General features: G+C 37.9%; 1 protein-coding gene across 1 annotated transcript; it reads left to right on the forward strand.

Moving 5' to 3' along the window:
- Positions 1 to 279: 279 nt before the first annotated feature.
- On the forward strand, positions 280 to 879 carry LOC143585460 (uncharacterized). Its single transcript, XM_077067244.1, has one exon. The coding sequence runs from the start codon at positions 280 to 282 to the stop codon at positions 877 to 879; it is 600 nt and encodes a 199-aa protein (XP_076923359.1).
- The last annotated feature ends 20,652 nt before the right edge of the window (positions 880 to 21,531 follow it).

The following is a 21,531-nucleotide window of genomic DNA, read 5'->3' on the forward strand; positions in this document are numbered from 1 at the left end:
AAGTCAAGATAACAATTCACACCGGATTCAAGTTTGGAATTAAATTCATCATTTGTGAAGAAAAAAAAGGAACCAGAATCTGTTTTTTTTCTTCCAGAACCGACTTCACCGACTTCATCATCAAGTTTATTATATCAGTTTTTTAATTCTTTGTCACAGATTGTTAGACAATAGAATTCGGTTTGTTGTTGGATTATTATAGAAACCGTAGATTATTGAAAACATAGTGATTTTAAGGATTCCCCGTTTAGATTCGAATTGTTGATGAAAATTGTTAGTATGTCAGACATAAATCAGAATATTGGTCCCGTGATACATTACAAGGAAGTGGCAACACTTTCTAGTTTTCAATGCCCAATATTAAAGCCGACAAATTATACGGTTTGGGCAATACGTATCAAGACCATATTAGAGGCAAATGGCCTTTGGGAAATGATTGAACCGCTTGAAACCACAGAACCCGATGTGAAGAAAGATAAGACGGCCACCGCCTATCTTTTTCAATCATTATCCAAAGATTTGGTGTTGCAAGTTGCAAAGTGCAAAAGTGCAAAAGAAATATGGGACACGTTGAAAACTAGACACGTAGGAGTAGATCGTGTGCAAAAGGCACGATTACAAACCCTTAAATCCGAATTCGATTTGTTGCAAATGAAAGAAGATGAATCTATTGATTCATTCACCGCTAAGTTGAACGCCATAGTTTCTAGAGCAAATGGTTTAGGATCAACTTTTGATGAATCAACCCTAGTACGTAAGTTACTTAACTCCGTGCCCGAAAGGTTCATCCAAATAGTAGCATCAATAGAACAGTACTCGGATTTAGATGAAATGACTTTAGACGAAACCATCGGAAGACTTAAAACTTTCAAGGAATGAATCAAGTCAAAGAAAGGAAGTCTAGTTGAAAATCAGGATTAGTAGATGTTCACACGGCATGACAATAATCATGGCCGTGGACAATCAAATGCATGACGAGGAAGTAGGAGGTTCAATCCACGAGGCCGAGGCCGTGGACGGTTTAGACCATCATCATCCCGGGAAGATTCCACTCAAGACCCGTCCAAAGATTCTAACCAAAATAGAAGGAAGTTCACTAGTGACACGAGTAAGGTTAGATGTTACAAATGTAGCAAACTTGGACATTATTCTTCAAATTGCCCTCAAAAGGATCATGCACAAGATCAGGCCAATCTAGTGCAAGAGGACGAAGAGCCGACCCTTTTAATGGCAATCCGTGAAGACCGTATTGATACTCAAGTAGTTTTCTTAAACGAAAAGGAGATCAAGCCCAGTAACTATAGGTTAACTGATGAAAGCATGTGGTATATCGACAATGGTGCTAGCAACCATATGACCGGTTCACGAGAGCATTTCACTGAATTAGATGAGACGATCAGTGGGAATGTTCGTTTTGGTGATGGTTCGTATGTAGAAATAAAAGGCATGGGCTCAATATTGTTGGAATGCAAAAACATGGAGCAAAGAGTTGTTACCAATATTTATTACATTCCCAGTCTTAAAAGCAATATTTTGAGTCTAGGGCAACTAACAGAAATTGGATGTAAATTTGTTATGGAATACAATCAGTTACGTTTGTATGACATAAAGGAAACACTTCTCATGAAAGTCGAACGTTCGAAGAATAGACTTTACATAGTTAATTTGAAGATTGGCACGCCCATCTCACTGTTAGCAAGTTTGCAAGATAATGCATGGCTATGGCACGCACGACTTTGTCATATGAGCTTTAACACGATTAAAGACATGACATGGAAAAATTTAGTTAGAGGAGTCCCGCGGATTTCACACTCCTCACAAGTCTGCGATGCATGTTTGCTTGGAAAACATAGTAGATCTCCGTTTCCAAGGCAAGCCGAATCTAGATCAACTGAACCATTAGATTTAGTGTCAGGAGATCTTTGTGGTCCTTTCTCGCCATCAACTCATTCAGGAAAGAAGTATATTTTCTTATTAGTCGACGACTGTACAAGGTACATGTGGGTATACTTTCTCGAATCAAAAGATCAAGCGTTTGAGACGTTTAAGGAATTTAAATTGATGATAGAAATAGAGTTAGGAACCAAATTGAAGATGTTTAGAACTGATAGAGGTGGACAATTCACGTCAAAAGATTTCTCCAAGTTCTGTAAAGAAAATGGAATAGCAAGACAACTTACTGCACCATACTCTCCGCAGCAGAATGGCATGGTAGAACGAAGAAATAGAACAATACTATCTGCTACAAGGAGTATGCTTAAGGCAAGTAATATGCCTCAGATATTTTGGGCAGAAGCAGTAAGACATGTTGTCTACATCCTAAATCGAACACCGACCAGAGCTTTAGTTAATAGCACACCTTTCGAAGCGCTTAAAGGTGATAAGCCAAATTTGAAGTATCTTAAAGTTTTTGGTTGTAAGGCATATGCAAAAGTCTTACTACCACACTTAAAGAAGTTGGATGATAGAAGCACTGAAATGGTATATTTAGGTAGTGAACCAGGATCAAAAGCTTATAGACTGTTTGATCCTAGAACAAATAGAATTTGTGTTAGTAGGGATGTATAATTTAAGGAAAAGGAGTTTTGGAATTGGAAGGAGGAAGATGAGAGTTTTAATCAGAAAGGAAACGAATGGACATAATTTAACATCTGTTCCACCCATCAATGTCGAACCTGAGTTTGAACAAACTAAAAATCAAACTCATGAAGATGAAGAATCACTCTCACCCGTTAATCCACCAAATTCACCAGTCACTCCACAATCATACACCCATGAACCAAACTCTGAAACATCTGCAAGCTCCTCTAGACCATATGATCATACACCATTACGATTTCAAAGTTTAGAAGATATTTATGCTCGAGCACCAGAAGTAGTTTTAGATGAAAATGAATTGTTACTAGTTGAAGAAGAACCTAGAACGTATAAGGAGGCAGCAGTAGATGAAAAATGGATTGAAGCTATGAAAGTTGAATTAGATTCAATCAATAGTAACAAGACTTGGATCTTCACCGATTTACCCAAGGATCATAAAGCAATAGGTTTGAAATGGGTATTCAAGACCAAGAGAGACGCAAGTGGAAATAAAATAAAACACAAAGAACGTTTAGTTGCAAAAGGTTATGTACAACAATGGGATAGATTTTGAAGAAGTCGTTGCCCCAGTAGCACGAATAGAAACTGTACGTTTAATTTTAGCCTTAGTTGCTTATAACAAATGGGAAGTACACCATTTAGATGTTAAATCAGCATTCTTACATGGAGAATTGAAGGAAGAAGTGTATGTTTCTCAACCTGAAGGTTTTGTGAAACCACAAGACAAAGGAAAAGTTTACAAACTTTCAAAAGCTTTGTATTGACTACGACAAGCACCACGTGCATGGAATGTAAAGTTAGACAACACATTGAAGTCATTTGGATTTCAAAAGTGTTCGTTAGAGAAAGCAGTCTATATCAAGGCAAGTTCAAACTCTAATCTGATAGTTGGAGTTTATGTTGATGATTTGATTGTCACCGGATCACCGAAGAAAGAAATTGACAAGTTCAAATCACAAATGGAAGGAAAATTCGAAATGAGCGACTTAGGTTTGTTAGCCTACTACTTAGGTATAGAAGTCACCCAAACAGGGGGTGATATCTCAATCAGACAAACTGGTTATGTGAACAAGATTCTCAAAGACTCAGAAATGCTTGAGAGCAATGATACAAAGACACCAATGGATCCAGGACTTAGACTAACAAAAGTTGAAGGTGGAGAATCAGTTGATCCCACCAAATATAGAAGTCTAATAGTATGCCTAAGGTATCTCCTTCACACGAGACCAGATTTAAGTTATTCTGTAGGATTACTTAGTCGTTTCATGCAAGAACCAAAGGAGCATCATCTCAAAGCAATAAAGCAAGTTATTCGTTATATCAAAGGAACAAAAGATTATGATATAACTTATCAAAGCAATGGAGGATGCAAGTTAGTTGGTTATAGTGATAGTAGCTATGGAGTCAACACAGAAGAAGGGAAAGGCACAACAAGAATAATATTCTACTTTGGAAACTCTCCTATCAGTTGGTGCACTCAAAAGCAGCCTACCGTAGCATTATCATCATGCGAGTCAGAATTCATGGCAGCAACAGCAGCAGCATGTCAAGCATTATGGTTAAAGAGACTGCTCAGCGCTTTAACCGGATGGAAAGAAGAAAAGGTCACATTGTTCGTTGATAACCGATCAGCAATAGCCTTAATGAAGAACCCCGTGTTTCATGGTAGAAGCAAGCACATCGATATACGTTATCACTTCATACGTGAATGCATCGAAAATGAGCAAATAACCGTGGAGCATATTGCTGGAGAATCACAGAAGGCAGACATCTTAACAAAGGCGCTACCAAGGATCAAGTTCATCACAATGAGGGAACTACTCGGCGTCAAAGACCTGCTTCAAGTTAATCGTGATTAAGGGGGTGATTGTTGGAAATAATCACTCACAACCGAAAGGGCATTTTAGTCATTTATGTTTATTTTTAATTCAGTGAAATGCTCTCGCGAACTGGTCATATGGTTGCTAGCACCATTTTCGAGATACCACATGCTTTCATCAGTTAACCTATAGTTACCTCGGCCTCGTGGATTGAACCTGGTTCTACCATGCCATTCTGTTGCGGGGAGTATGGTGCAGTAAGTTGTATGTATGTATCGTGTATATATAAACAGATCCATGTATCATTCTGATGTAACGAACCCATATTATTATCAATTCAATATTTGTTTGATCAATCGTTGTTATCTCTCGATCCTATTTATCATTCCTGTCAAGATATGAATCCACGTATTCTACTGACCTAGCTTGTTAGCATCGGTGTCATGTGATACTGATAAAAAATTTTAATTTGATGAATGATTCGTGACTTTTTACGACTAAAACTTATGTGTATTCATATATTTTCAACAGTTGTATTTATAAGAAAACTAGTATTTTCACCCGCCGCGTTGTGGTGGGGGCGATGTTGTGACAAACTTTTGGATTCGTGTTTAGCAGCCAACACCAATGTCATGACAAACTTTTGAATTCGTGTTTAGCAACCGAAACTGGATAGTAGAAAGTGATAGACCAAACTAACTTTGTCACAAAACAGAAAGCTTTACAAAATTAAATAGAACAGTTTTTAGTCTTACATGCACATTATGATCATAGACTTTAAGCTAATATACCCAAGTTGAGGTGCAACTTCCCACTTGATTAACAACTTCCATACCTCTCATATGTACAACTTTGTAAACATAATAAAACTAGTGGAAGCCACCTCAATAAGTTCAAGCAACATGAGATTGTGTTCTTTATCCTAATTCCTAAAAGAGTGTTTTCAAGACACAAATGTTAGTCACCGTTGACTTTGCCATAGGGCAAAGTTTACAATTCTAAACATTAATGATTCACCCCTCACCATCATTGTAACATCTCAAAAATTTCAAATAATAATATTTTATATATTATAATGGAAAAGTTTACTTGGATTAGTAAAAAAAATAAAATAAGGGGGAATGATAAGTAAGTTAATTAGATGGGTAGATGGGTTAATCGTGGACTAAAAAGGAAAGATGAGCCTTAGGTCCATGGGCTTAAGGGAGTATAAATACCCCCTTAAACCATAAATCTTTCCATTTTCATCCAACTTATCCATCTTATTCTCTCTACACCCTAAAACACACACCCAACCTTTCCAATTTCGGCCGCAAGCTAGAACAAGAAACCGAGATCAAAAATCAAACCTTTTATTGATAGATCTTTGGGATACAAACTAAATACAAGGTCAAGGTTCATAGCAAAAGCTAGCCGTAACCTAGAAACGTCAAAAGGTATATTCTCTATGATTAAAGGTTACATTTTATGAACGATTTGCCATGAAACTTGACCCTAGAGTAGATTGGATCTAGATGTCTCATAAAAATGCAAACTTGGAGATTAAAATGAACCTAATGATCTTATGATAGTATTTGGCTCATAGATGAACCATAGATCTAGTAAAGAACGTTTTATGGCTAAAGGTCCGAGCTTTATGCTAGGAAATGGGCTAGATCCCGATGAGGGAGTGATAACGGATGTAAACATTTATGACTAATGATGAAAAAGGGATAAAAGTTCATGATTTGAATCATAGACCAAGTTAGTTGGGCAAGGAGGGAGCATAAGATAGAAAAATGAGCTGAGCTGGGGGTTCTCGGCCAAATTTGAGAATCCTTGGTCAAACCTTATGGTTTTCGGTCAAACAGACAGCCAACAAGAGTTCTCAACCAGGAAGGTCATGTGCTCTCGGTCAAGAACACATGTTCTCGGGAACCTTGTGTTCTCGGTCAGAGTTCTAGGCCGAAAACACGGGTTCTCGGTTAAGAATGGATTTTGGCCAAGTAGGAGAGTTCTCGGTCAACATAAGAGTCCTCTGTCTTGGGTTCTCGGCCACACAGTTCTCTGTTGGGACCTGGGCCTGAGTCCAGTTGGGCCTAAATTAACTAAATTCATAAATGTTAAGCCCATATCTGATTTAGGATAAACTAGCCCATTATCTTGAGCTTAACTAGACAAGCCCAACTTAGAAAATACAATGGTTAATTAAAATACCGACTAAATTATTTATACGGTTAATTAACGAGGATATCTATATAACAGTTAGCCGTGCACAATTAAAAAAGGGGATAACGATTAACGGCGAACGCAACAGGATCCAAGTAAGTTCTAGCCCCATTTCCTTGTTATGTTTTCGGGGCTGTGTGCATACTCGATGTGATAGTTAATACACTTACTTTAAATGGTAAGTGTATGCAATGTATTATTTACGTGATAGATATTATGTTATGTATGTGCACGAAAGCTTGTCGGTACGTGAACGATCATCGGATATTGCACGTATTGACAAGGGAGGCATGTATTTGATTGATGAATGTGTATGATATATATATATATATATATATATATATATATATATATATATATATATGTACAACATACGAGTATGTAATAATGATTAACGATAGTATATGTATGATGCGGGTATGTAAAGACAGTATGTACGAAGAAGAAGAAGAAGTAAGGGATCACACTCTAATAATATATGAGATAGAGAAGTATAAAGGGATCAGACCCTACTAATATCTGAGATAGACAAGAAAGGGATCAGACCTTAATAATATCTGAGATAGACAAAGGAAAGAGGGATCAGACCCTAATAATATCTGAGAGAGAAAAGGAAGGGATCAGACCCTAATAATATCTGAGATAGAATGGACAGTAAATATAAAGTATGAAAGTAATACGGTATGTACGTATGTATGAAAGTATGAAGTGAAAGTAAATTAGTAAAATATTTATTATGTATCTTCAGATGCATGATTGAAGGTAAGTGTATGTATTGTATGATGTATGATTAACTAGAACTCACTCAGCGTAGCTGAATTTTAGTATGCACGAAGGTGAGTAGGATGCGACAGCTGGCGTGAGCGGGACGCATGGCAGATGAATAAAAGCCTGGCATCTGAAGACCTGCTATGTTTTATAAGTTGTGTTTTGATTTTGAAGGACAAGAAGAATGTTTTAAGACATGTTTATGATTTGATATGTAAAGGTTTATGAAAGTTTTTATATTCCGCGCATGTTTTTATTAACTCTGATAAATAGAACTATGTTGATGAGTAAATCCAACGTCCAAATGTGAGGCACCAGTAACGGGGCCTTACAAGTTGGTATTATAGCAAAGTTCGAGAGATTTAAGCATCCTATATGCTTAGACTCAAACAGGGAATGGGATTTAAGTAAGAAAAGAAAGAAGATGCCAGTCCAAGAATGCCATGTGTTGCTCAAGTAAGCTCAGCAAAGGTAAGATGTATGATAAATGATGTATGTTAAAATAAAGAAGAAAGGATATGTGAACGATAGGGATAGGTTTAATTGATTTTCTTGATTGACTAACTGTTTAAAGTAGAACTAGCATATATAGACTCATAAAGGGAAGTGTGTAGGACACGGAAAGTAACGTGATCAGCTAATCACAACTGGCCACTATTATTACCTGTTAGCCTTATTATCCTTGTACTAAATAGTTCCTTGAGTGATGACGTTTGTGTTTTCCTTTTTAGAATACGATGGCTGGAGCGGGAGGAAATGTAGAAGCTGGAGGAATTGTGAGAACTGAAGGTCGCACCGGACGTCGTGGCAGGCCTCGTCGTGTTCAACGACCTTCGTTCGAAACATCTTCCAACACCGGAGATGAAGGAAGCGCAGCTGGAGGAGATCTGAATAACAACGAAGGGGTTCAACTGGATCCCGCAATTCAAGCAGCCATTGTCCAAGCGGTAGCCACTGCTGTAAAGAAAATTACTCCTGGATGATCTGTTGGAAGCCGTGAAAGAACTGCTGGTGGAGCAGGTGGTGATGGTATGAGAGATGAAGAAGATGAAAGGGAGGCCTCGAGTGGGGTTAGGTCTGTGAAAGCTGGTGACAGGAAGAGAGGCCAAGGTGGGTGCAACTATAAGTCCTTCAAAGGATGTGACCCGCCGAAGCTGACTGGTCTGGGAGACGCAATCGCTACTCTTCAGTGGATAACTGTCATGGATAGGATTATCCGCATTAGCGAGTGTCGTCTCGACCAAGTTGTGGGTTACGTTACTCAGTCATTCGGTGAAGAAGCAATGTACCGGTGGGAATCGGTTGAGCAGAGGAAGAGTCTGGAGAAAATCAAGGCTATGAAGTGGGAGGATCCGAAAGAATTTGTTATGAAGAAATTTTGTGCTGACACCGAGGTTGAGAGGGCGGAGATGAAGTTCCTGAATTTGAAAGCTGGAACGATGACACATCATGAGTATACCACCAAGTTCAATCGAATGTCTAGGTTGGTGCCTGATATGGTCAACACTGAAGCTAAGAGAATTAAGTGCTATGTGAGGGGATTGCCACAGAAAGTCCGCACGCTAGTCAGGACGAGTAAACCTGCTACTTTTGACTCTGTTGTCGAACTCGTAGAGATGGTTTATGTAGACATGGCTGCGGACGATGTTGTGGTGGAAGAAGAAAAGAAGGATAAGAAGTGGGTTGCTCATGTTAAACGACCCGGTACTCAATTGTGGAACTCCAAGGATAAGAAGGAGAAAGTGTGGGAGAAGAGATCGTGCAAGACGTGTGGAAAGATGCATGGGGTGAGTGTAAGTGGAGTAAAGGATCAGATGTTTGTTATAAGTTTGGTAAGGCTCATGGTGGGGAATGCAAGCTGGGATCGAATGCCTGTTATAAGTGTGGAAAGGTGGGGCATTATGCTCCAGATTGTACTGCAAAGTCCGCATGTTACAAGTGCGGTAAGACGGGTCACTTTGCTAGGGAATGCACTGAGGGCGAAGCTGGAGGAAGTGGAAAGAAGGATGCAGAACCAACCAGGCCAAAGACTAGAGCCTACATGTTGACTCAAGAACAAGCTAAGCATATTCCGATGTCGTCACAGGTACGTTTTTAGTAAACGGTATTTCCGCTTCATTATTATTTGATTCGGGTGCGAACAAAAGTTTCGTAGCCACACCCTTCAGTAAATTAGCTAAAATGAAATGTTGTCGATTGTCTGAAACGTTTATAGTAGAAACCGCTAGCGACACCTCGGTTAAAATAATGAAAATGGTTAAGGACTCTAAGATAGAATTAGAGGGACATGAGTTCCCTGTTACTTTGTATGTTATGACCTTAGGAGGGTTCGATGTGGTTTTGGGAATGGATTGGTTATCTGAGTATGAAGCTCAGATAGTATGTAAGAGTAGGATAATAAGGTTAAAGTCCTTGGATGGTAGTGCGGTGACGGTTTATGGTGATAAGGAAAGTTCTGGGCTTAACATCATTTCGATGATAAAAGCCGAGAGTTTGTTAAGGGGAGGGTGCGGTGCCTACCTAGCGTACGTTGTCAACACTACGGCTAAGACAAAAGAAATGAAAGATGTTCCTATAGTGCGTGATTACCCAGAAGTATTCCCTGAGGATTTTCCAGGGTTGCCGCCGGAGCGGGAGATAGAATTTCAGATAAATTTAGTACCAGGGGCCCAACCCGTAACAAAAGCACCTTACCGTTTAGCGTCTTCCGAGATGAAAGAATTAATGTCCCAACTGCAAGAATTCCTCGACAAGGGTTTTATTAGACCAAGTTTTTCCCCGTGGGGAGCACCAGTGCTATTTGTAAAGAAGAAGGATGGAAGTATAAGAATGTTCATAGACTATCGCGAGTTGAATAAGCTTACGGTAAAGAATAGATACCCTTTGCCAAGGATTGATGATCTGTTTGACCAACTGCAAGGCTCTAGTTGGTTCTCCCGGATAGATCTTAGATCAGGCTATCATCAGCTAAAGGTGAAAGAGGCAGACATCCCTAGACAGCGTTTCGTACGCGGTATGGACACTACGAGTTTCTCGTAATGTCATTCGGTCTAACGAATGCTCCTGCAGCATTTATGGACATGATGAATAGGGTATGTCGGCCGATGTTGGATAACTCAGTTATCGTCTTCATAGATGATATATTGATTTATTCAAAGAATGAATCTGATCATGCCAAACATTTAAGAGAGGTATTGGAGACTCTTAAGAAAGAGAAATTGTATGCTAAGTTTTTGAAGTGCGCATTCTGGTTAAGAGAAGTGCAATTCCTAGGTCACGTGATAAATCCTGAAGGGATTACCATGGACCCAACTAAGATTGAAGCGATAACGAACTGGAAGACTCCATAGAATCCGACTGACATACGAAGCTTCCTAGGGTTAGCTGGCTACTATAGGAGGTTCATCGAAGGTTTTTTCCAAGATAGCCGCACCGTTGACCGGTATGACCCGAAAGTCGATAGTATTCAGTTGAGGTAAGTTCCAAGAGGATGCTTTTCAAGAATTAAAGAAAAGACTCACGCAAGCTCCAATCCTTGCCTTACCCGACGGTGACGAGGACCTAGTTTTTTGTACCGATGCTTCGCATCGTGGGTTAGGTTGTGTGTTAATGAAACGAGGAAAAGTGATAGCCTATGCTTCTAGACAGTTGAAAGTCCATGAGAGTACTTATTCGACGCATGACTTGGAACTAGCGGCAGTTGTACATGCCCTTAAGATTTGGAGACACTACTTGTATGGTACTAAGTGTACCATTTACACATATCATAAAAGTTTAAGTACTTCTTCGAGCAGAAAGAGCTGAACATGAGATAGAGAAGATGGTTAGAGTTGATAAAGGATTACGACTGCGATATTAAGTACTATCCTGGTAAAGCTAATGTGGTCGCTGATGCGCTAAGTCGTAAGAATGAGGAAGTCCTTGCAACAATAAAGTCATACCAGTTGATTATGAATTCAAGTCTTTTTGAAGAAATCATCAAAGTACAGTCATAGGTGTTAGTAGATGAATGGTTAGTGAAGAAAGAAAGAGTTTACGGCCAGCAAGATGAGTTGATGGAAAACACTCATGGCATTAAGACGTGATTTGACCGCATGTGGATCCCACGCCATGGAGATCTTAGAGGTCGAATCTTAGATGAAGCTCATAAGTCTAGATACTCGATTCATCCAGGATCCAACAAAATGTATCAAGATTTGAAAAGAGACTACTGGTGGCTAGGAATGAAGAATGATGTGGTGGATTACGTTAGTAAGTGCTTAACTTGTTTACAAGTCAAAGACGAACATCAGAAGCCTTATAGAAAAATGCAACCGCTTGAGATACCTGAATGGAAATAGGAACACATCACCATGGATTTCATAACTAAGCTACCTCGTACAGCTAAGCATCATGGTACCATCTGGGTGATTGTGGACCATTTGACCAAGAGTGCTCACTTTCTGCCTATACGAGAGGCTATCTCGTCAGAAACGTTAGCAAGCTTGTTCATAAAAGAGGTTGTATCTAAGCATGGAGTACCGTTATCAATCGTGTATGATAGAGATACACGATTTACTTCGAGGTTTTGGAAGAAGTTCCATGAAGCTATGGGAATAAGATTAAACATCAGTACGGCGTATCATCCTCAAACAGATGGGCAGTCTAAAAGAACGATCCAAACGCTTGAGGATATGCTATGTGCCTGTGTTTTAGACTTTGGTGGAAGTTGGGATGATGACCTGCATCTGGCAGAGTTCTCCTATAACAACAATTACCATTCAAGTATTGGTATGCCACAATTTGAGATGCTTTATGGAAGACGATGCAGAACTCCCGTGTGTTGGGGAGAGATTGGCCAGAAAGAAATTGGAAGCCTAGAAGTTGTTCAAGAAACGTCTTCTAAGTTCGATCAGATTAAGGCTAGAATGAAAGCCGCTCAAGACAAACAGAAGTCGTATGCTGATAAGCGGCGATGACCAATTGAGTTTAACGTTGGTGACAATGTGATGCTTAAGGTCTCGCCTCGGAAGGGGAACATTCGCTTTAGAAAGAGGGGAAAGTTGGGTCCGAGGTATATTGGACCATTTAAGATTATAGATCGCGTTAGTGTGGTGACTTATAAGCTGGATTTACCTAATGAGTTAGAAGGAATTCATTCAACCTTCCATGTTTCTCATCTGAGAAAATGTCTGGCTGATGACATGTCGCACGTGCCGTTGATGGACATTGAGGTTGATGAACAGTTAAACTATATTGAACAACCGATCAAGATAGTGGACCGCAAATAGAAGCAACTTTGTCATAAGGTTATACCCTTAGTGCAAGTGATATGGAATCACCACAAGGGATCGGATGCCACTTGGGAAGCTAAGGATGAGATGCGCAAGTTTTACCCTAGTCTGTTTATGTAATAGTTAGGTTTCGGAGACGAAACCTCTTTAAGGAGGGAAGACTTGTAACATCCCAAAAATCTCAAATAATAATATTTTACATATTATAATGGAAAAGTTTACTTGGATTAGTAAATAAAATAAAATAAAAGGGAATGATAAGTAAGTTAATTAGATGGGATAATCATGGACTAAAAAGGAAAGATGGGCCTTAGGTCCATGGGCTTAAGGGAGTATAAATACCCCATTAAACCCTAAATCTTTCCATTTTCATCCAACTTATCCATCTTATTCTCTCTACACCCTAAAACACACACCCAACCTTTCCAATTTCGGCCGCAAGCTAGAACAAGAAACCGAGATCAAAAATCAAACCTTTTATTGATAGATCTTTGGGATACAAACTAAATACAAGGTCAAGGTTCATAGCAAAAGCTAGCCGTAACCTAGAAACGTCAAAAGGTATATTCTCTATGATTAAAGGTTACATTTTATGAACGATTTGCCATGAAACTTGACCATAGAGTAGATTGGATCTAGATGTCTCATAAAAATGCAAACTTGGAGATTAAAATGAACCTAATGATCTTATGATAGTATTTGGCTCATAGATGAACCCTAGATCTAGTAAAGAACGTTTTATCGCTAAAGGTCTGAGCTTTATGCTAGGAAATGGGCTAGATCCCGATGAGGGAGTGATAACGGATGTAAACATTTATGACTAATGATGAAAAAAGGATAAAAGTTCATGATTTGAATCATAGACCAAGTTAGTTGGGCAAGGAGGGAGCATAAGATAGAAAAATGAGCTGAGCTGGGGGTTCTCGGCCAAATTTGAGAATCCTTGGTCAAACCTTATGGTTTTCGGTCAAACAGACAGCCAACAAGAGTTCTCAACCAGGAAGGTCATGTGCTCTCAGTCAAGAACACATGTTCTCAGCAACCTTGTGTTCTCGGTCAGAGTTCTCGGCCGAAAACACGGGTTCTCAGTTAAGAATGGATTTCAGCCAAGTAGAAGAGTTCTCGGTCAACATAAGAGTCCTCTGTCTTGGGTTCTCGGCCACACAGTTCTCTGTTGGGACCTGGGCCTGAGTCCAGTTGGGCCTAAATTAACTAAATCCATAAATGTTAAGCCCATATCTGATTTAGGATAAACTAGCCCATTATCTTGAGCTTAATTAGACAAGCCCAACTTAGAAAATAGAATGGTTAATTTAAATACCGACTAAATTAATTATACGGTTAACTAACGAGGATATCTATATAACAGTTAGTCGTGCATAATTAAAGAAGGGGATAACGATTGACGACGAACGCAACAGGATCCAGGTGAGTTTCTAGCCCCATTTCCTTGTTATGTTTTCGGGGTTGTGTGCATACTTGATGTTATGGTTAATACACTTACCTTAAATGGTAAGTGTATGCCATGTATGATTTATGTGATAGATATTATGTTATGTATGTGAACGAAAGCTTGTCGGTACGTGAACGATCTTCGGATATTGCACGTATTGACAAGGGAGGTATGTATGTGATATATGAATGTGTATGATATATATATATATACAACATACGAGCATGTAATAATGATTAACAATAGTATATGTTTGATGCGGGTATGTAAAGACAGTATGTACGAAGAAGAAGAAGAAGTAAAGGATCAGACTCTAATAATATCTGAGATAGAGAAGTATAAAGGGATCAGACCCTACTAATATCTGAGATAGACAAGAAATGGATCAGACCCTAATAATATCTGAGATAGACAAAGGAAAGAGGGATCAGACCCTAATAAAGTCTGAGAGAGAAAAGGAATGGATCAGACCCTAATAATATCTGAGATAGAATGGACAGTAAATATAAAGTATGAAAGTAATACGGTATGTACATATGTATGAAAGTATGAAATGAAAGTAAATTAGTAAAATAATTATTATGTATCTTCGGATGCATGATTGAAGGTAAGTGTATGTATTGTATGATGTATGATTAACTAGAACTCACTCAGCGTGGCTGACTTTTTGTATGCACGCAGGTGAGTAGGATGCGACAGCTGGCGTGAGCGGGACACATGGCGGAAGAATAAATGTAACATCATGAAAATTTCGAGTTCAAAATATCAACTTTCCAAAGTTAAGGGACTAAAATGGCCAAATTCCAAAATTGAGGGTTAAAAATGAAAATTTCTGAATTTGACCCATCGCGCTACGCGATGGATCATAGAAGAGACCCATCGCGTATCGCGATGGAATGTCTGATAGCAAGACGCGTGGCACGCCACGTGTCCACACGTGGCACACCGTCCCCACGTGTCCCGACACGTGGCCACACGTGGCACGACGTTCGCCACGTGGCGACACGTGGCAGACCTACTGTCTGAGTCACCAAGTCTACGCCGCGGTACGCGACGGGTGCCCTGAAGGCGGTTGCTTACCGCGATAGGACCCCATAATTTGTCTATAAATAGCAAGGTCCGGGATCACATTTGATGCATCCCAAAATCAGCTTTCCTCTCTCTCTAACATCTCTCTACACCTCGATATTCGTACCATCGATCCACCTCGATAAACGTGCCCCGATTTCCTCGTTTTGTGTACCGACGTTTCCTTGAAGTGCGTGCCACTCTCCACCCACATTCAACCAAGTAAGGCGTTTGTTCTCTAAAGGCGTGCCATCGATTATCGAAGATTGGTGCTATCGTTGAAGTGCCAAAGTTGATCAAGAAAGTGAAGCGGCGTCGAAGTGCTGCTCGAGTTCCTAGGGTTTCTAAACGCCAACAAGGTTAGGCGTAATGTCAAATGAATATAATATAATATAATATTAAAGGCTTAAGCCTTAAGTCGAGGTTATACTCGATACCTCGATAAAAGAAAAGAAATACAAACATAACAAAGAAAAGAAATAAGAATATGAATTGACAAATATATATGTGTGTAAGTATATACGATTATATTCTTTGTTATGAAATTATTATTTAAGTAATAAAGAGTATTCTTAAATAATAAAAAGAAAAGATTACGTTTCTTGGAGAAGAAGAAACGTCGGGTTTTTATATAAACTAAAGGTTTATAATTACTTTTAAACTAAAGGTTTTCAAGTAAATGACATATATGAACTAAAGGTTCATCGAGGTATAAAACAAGACTAAAGGTCTTAAGCCGGATTGTATATCCGACTAACAAATGTTTATACTCGTACTATAGGTGCGAGATAAAAAGGGAAAGACCCTTGGACGGTGAGTGAAGCCGATCCTAAAGCGAAAAGGTGAATACGCCCCCAAACTTTTATAACTTATTTTAAAATGAGTCAAACATGTTATATGAAAATTGTTTACAAAGGAACTATGTGTTCCTAAAACCGTTATAAATAAGGGTATAAACCTAGCCCTCAGGCTGTGGTATACGTGTGTCTGGATCCTTACATAGGTGGTACTACGCGGTGGGCACGCCGCACCACCCTCGGTCGTAGGACGCTCTCCTGCAGGGAGTACGACCTTTGTGTATATTTACGGGTACTTAACTAAGTCGAACGTTGCGGTGTTTGCTGAGGTGACCTAGAGTAGAGGCTCAAGTTTATAATGTGTTGTTTTAACTTTGTTATTCCTAAGTCACGATGGGCCGAGGCAGGCGTAGTCTCGAGGGGTAATAAAGTAAAAGAAAATATTTTTGCGTCAGCGTGTTCACCAGCATCCGTTGCTGACGTATTTTATTACATTTTGCAGGTGAACAAGATTAACGCTTGGAATGTCGAAGTGCTACTTTTATCCGATGGCTCGGATTTTGTTTTGTTAAAACTTTAATATATAAATGGTGGTGGTTTTGTAACTACAGAACAAATAATCTTTTGTAACTTAGTTCGGGAATCTTTTTCCCGACTTTTGTTTATATAAATATTTACTACTTAAATCCACAAGTTTTATAAGTCTTCCGTAATTATAACGTAACTCTGATTTATTTACACTTGTGGTACCAACATACGTGTCGCACTCCTAGGCCGTGTTTTGGGGTGTGACAATAAAAGTCTGGCATCTGAAGACCTGCTATGTTTTATAAGTTGTGTTTTGATTTTGAAGGACAAGAAAAATATTTTAAGACATGTTTATGATTTGATATGTAAAGTTTTATGAAAGTTTTTATATTCACCGCATGTTTTTATTAACTCTGATAAATAGAACTATGTTGATGAGTAAATCCAACGTCCAAATGTGAGGTACCAGTAACGGGACCTTACAATCATGTCAAGGGGATTCAGCAAAATATAAGAATCAACAACATAAAACATGAAAAATCAATAGAGCAACAATCGTCACTTACTTTTTGTTGATTCATTGTTAAACTCACGTCAAGCTTAACTCTTTCTGTTCCTCTCCCTATAAAATATCACCTTCATACCTCCGCCACCGCTACCATGTGAAACTCTTACCTAAACCAAAATAACTGTTATATTTTTGTCATTACGTGGTTCACCCGTTAGGCTCAGATTGGCCAATTAGACCACCATGGCTGCAACAGAGGTTGCAACTTGCAAGTGGGGGATCTCACACTTGCCGTTCTCCAATTCTGCCAAGCCAAGAAATGGTCTGACAACACTCATCACAGCCTTTTGACAACGAACATGACGATAAACCAGACGTGTTCAATTCAATGCTTTCAACGGTACAACCGTTTTTGATGGATCCTTTGATATTAAGGGGGTGTTTAGGATTGCTTATTTTCACCAACTTATAACTTATTAACTTTTTGAAAAGTAATAAGGTGTTTGGGATTGCTTATATTGTGAGAGAAGAAGTTTCAGTTACAATGTTGTAACTTATTAACTTAAAGAGAAGTTATAATGAAGTAAAATAAGGAATCCCAAACACCCTTTAAATCCACGTGTTATTTGCTGAATGGTTTATGACATATGGGCAGACCTAGCTTGTTAGCATTGGTGTCATGTGATACTGGTAAACGATCTTAATTTGCTGAATGATTCATGACTTTTTTACGACTAAAACTTATGTCTTCATATATTTTCAGCAGTTAGTATACTTATTTTGACGTTTAAGATCAACTGACTCGTCCTTAAGTATTATCAAGGAGGAAATCTATCACTATAAAAAAATTATCTTTAGTTAAATTTTAAACTTAAAGACCTCACAAATTTTAAACTATAAGTCATCATCCACGTTTCATTGGGTGATGTGTCGAGGCCATCATGAATTAGTGAATATACCACTTATAAGTCATCACATAAATCACATTCCTCATGACCACCATCAAATATCGAACAAGTGGACATGTTGAAACAATAAGATATCAATATCTTTCGGATGAACTTAGACGTTATAAAGAGGCCCTACAAAGGGAAGAAAGTAACTAAAAGGAAGACCAAAAAAATCTTGGTCCATAATATTATAAAATTAGACAAGTAAATTTCTCTTTGTTTGGTGGTCTTTTTAGTTGTTGATATACCACATCTTATTTAAAAAATAATATTAAGCTTATAGTAAGTTATTGATAAAAATCAAGGATAGTAAGAGAGACAAACCGTACGTCTATCCCTGGCAGTAAAGAAATTGCTTATAAAGAGACCTCCCGGCTTCACACAAAGACAAACATACAAAACCAAACATATAGAAAATGTGAAGCTAACGTTGTTCGAAGCAAATGTGAAGGGGTAAAATAAAAACATATATAACATATATATACATTAAAATAGGTAAGTAGTAACACGCACGATAACCTAAACTGTATGAAAATCTAAGCCCCTAAACAAAACTAAGAACATAAGTTGTGTTTTCTCTAATAATCCTTAACCTTAATACGACGTCTCCACAAACTTCTATCATGGACCATGTACGCAGAGAAGTTTTTTTCTATCAAATCATGTCTAATATGTCCATCCCAACTCAGTTTGGGTCTCTCTCTACTCCTCCTCCCTTCCACAGTAATGGTTTTGAATTATACTCTAGCCGACGATGTCACATGCATCTTCTTCCAACCAACAACCATACCCAGTAGTATCCCATGAATAGCAAAGTTATTAGTAGGGTCTGAAAAGGATGAGATGTAGTTAACCATACCACTAAACAGATGCATTCAATCATACCCAGTAGTATCTAACGAAAAGCAAAACAGTTTTATGTTATTCTTTGTTTTGTAACATCTTTCTTTATCACCGTTAAAGCAAACATGTAAAATACCCATAGTATACATATCCATAATACATAATAATAACTTTTGGATGCGTATTTTCTTAGAAATAAAAATTTGTAACTAGGTGTTTAGAATAATAAGGTATATAAAATTGACAAATAACAAATACATAGAAATACTATTACGAAGATTGGAAAAATCAACACAAACTATACTAATAGATGTCATACAAAAAAATCAAAAAACAATTATAAGAGACAATTAAAACTTTGAGATTGATTAATTTCCCACTCTTGGATAAAGATAGATTTGCACATTTTGAAATTGAAATAAAAACATGTCATTTTGATGGATCAAAAGTGTGTAAACACATGTGTGTGAAGATTTGTTAATGAAAAGAAACAATCAATCCAATCAATCAATCCTAGTAAGAATAAAGGAGTACACAATAATAATACGAGCTTGGAATAAGTTATTTACTTGGAATAACCATTTTGTTAGTCGAAATTTAAGTAATACACACACACATTATATTATACGAGCTTGAGACCCGCATACTACACGGATAATAGAAAAAATATTCAATAATTAAGCGTCATATAAAAAACAACAAACTTATATACATTCTTAAGAGCCGGTCATTTTACAATAGTGTTGAAAACAATTTAAATATTTATTTAGTTATTTGGTCCTACAAATTAATATTTAATAGTTATCAATTAACAACAAATAAACGATAATGAATTATAATACCTCGACCAATGACAGATTATATATATGGGCGTAACACAATTGTTCATAACACATGACAGTGTGACGGTATTAAAAATGACAACATTTAGTTACATTTATTCATTTAATGTCACATGTGCATCAAGTTTTTTTATAAATAAAGAGATAAACAAATAATAACACTTAAGTCTTCATTTGTTAGATAACTTAAAGGTTTCATCTATATATTCGTCTCTAGAACAAACCAACTAATAGTGTCACTTGTGCAATGAACAATCGTGTTACGTCACGACGTTAATCTCCAGTCGGTTGGGGCGTGACATGAATGATTTTAGGAATTTAGTTGACTTTAAAGGGTGTTGCTAAGCCCCCCTCCCCATCATATATTGTTTTTACTTAATTCACCCCCCCCCCCCCCCCCCCCTTCAACTTATTAAATTAATTATCATTTTCACTTTACATTATTTACATACATTTTTTTTCATTTAATAGTCTCCACCCAATGTATCAAATTCAAATATATTAAGTTAACTTGCTATTATCAATTTATTATTATTATTATTATTATTGTAAACTAATTAATATTTTTTTTATTTTTAATAGTATCAATCACACACATACCTATATAGTTTTATAAATATAATAGTACATCGCAACTGATAATAACAATAAAAAATATTATTATGATCGAGAACAATAAACACAAAAGGAAGAGAAAAAATAAAAACACACCCTTTATAGTTTTTAATTTTATTTTTATATTTTAATGGGAGAACATAAAATGAAACAAAAAATGTTATATGAGAGTAATATGTCATATAAAATTGTAAAAAAAAAATTGAAAGTTTATGGGAAAGGGGCATGACAAGTCGGGAATACGTTTAGCCTAACAAATTTTAGATTGTAAGTATTAATGTTATAACGACAACTACTGACAAGTGACAAAAATTATAGATTTTTTATTAGAGACTACACACGTATATGTGTGATACACAAATATATATATATGTGGGGGGGGGGGGGGGGTGGGAGGGGGTAGGAGGTTGTATTATAGTCCTAAAATCGGTTCTTAACTCTTTATAGAGTTACTATTTCTCTTTATTTAAAGTGCTAGAGGGGGTTGTGGATATATTAGAGAGATTGAGGAGGGTGTTCTTTTCGAGAAACGAATGCCGCCTTGTTATCAAAGTGGTAGCGGCAGTTTAAATACAAGAAAGGCTGGCTTTGGTGGAAGATTATTAAGGTACTACACCACTCGTCGAGATCCTGGTCGGTGATCCCAACAAAACTGTCAAGCCCGAATCCTTGGATCTGTATTAAAAAACTTAACTTAGTTTTAAATGAGGTTGGGGCTGATTTAGAAAAATGTTTCTTGCATGAGGTTAAAAGTAGAAATAAGACTTGATTCTAGTTAGATGGTTGGGTTGGGTTGGGTTAGTTCCTTTAGCTGTATAGTCCCTTAAACCTTTTGGTCTTGAGAAGGATAACATGTGTTTGGTTGGTGACCTGTTGGTAATGCTTGATGGTTGGATTTGTGGACATTGAAGCGGGATAAAGAGCCAACTAGTGTAGATGAAGTAGAAGAACTGAGACGGCTTCTACAAATATGTGAAGGGGTCCGTTTATAGCCGGGAAACGACGTGGTTTCAAGTGATTTTGGTGGGTCGAGTGATTTTGCGGTACGTAATGTGAACGACTGAATCTCGGTAAATTTGCCACCGGCCTTGGATTATCTGTTAGCCTCGAATAGGTTGGTTCCAAAGAAGTTCGGGTTCGTGGCGTAGCCGGCAGTCCTATGTCGCCATCCAATCTTTGATGCCTTGGTAAGAAGGATGGTTTCGGTCAACCCGACTTTCTGCCCTATTTGTCGGGGGTGGTTGAGGAGTCGATTGAACA

Source organism: Bidens hawaiensis, unplaced genomic scaffold, assembly GCF_021521415.1.
Source record: "Bidens hawaiensis isolate Kalapana, Puna unplaced genomic scaffold, B.hawaiensis_p1.1 tig00033852_1, whole genome shotgun sequence".
Lineage (NCBI taxonomy): Eukaryota > Viridiplantae > Streptophyta > Magnoliopsida > Asterales > Asteraceae > Bidens > Bidens hawaiensis.

Bases quoted from the DNA above. Each gene is read 5' to 3' on its own strand.
- LOC143585460 (XM_077067244.1), top strand. From the start codon at position 280: ATGTCAGACATAAATCAGAATATTGGTCCCGTGATACATTACAAGGAA.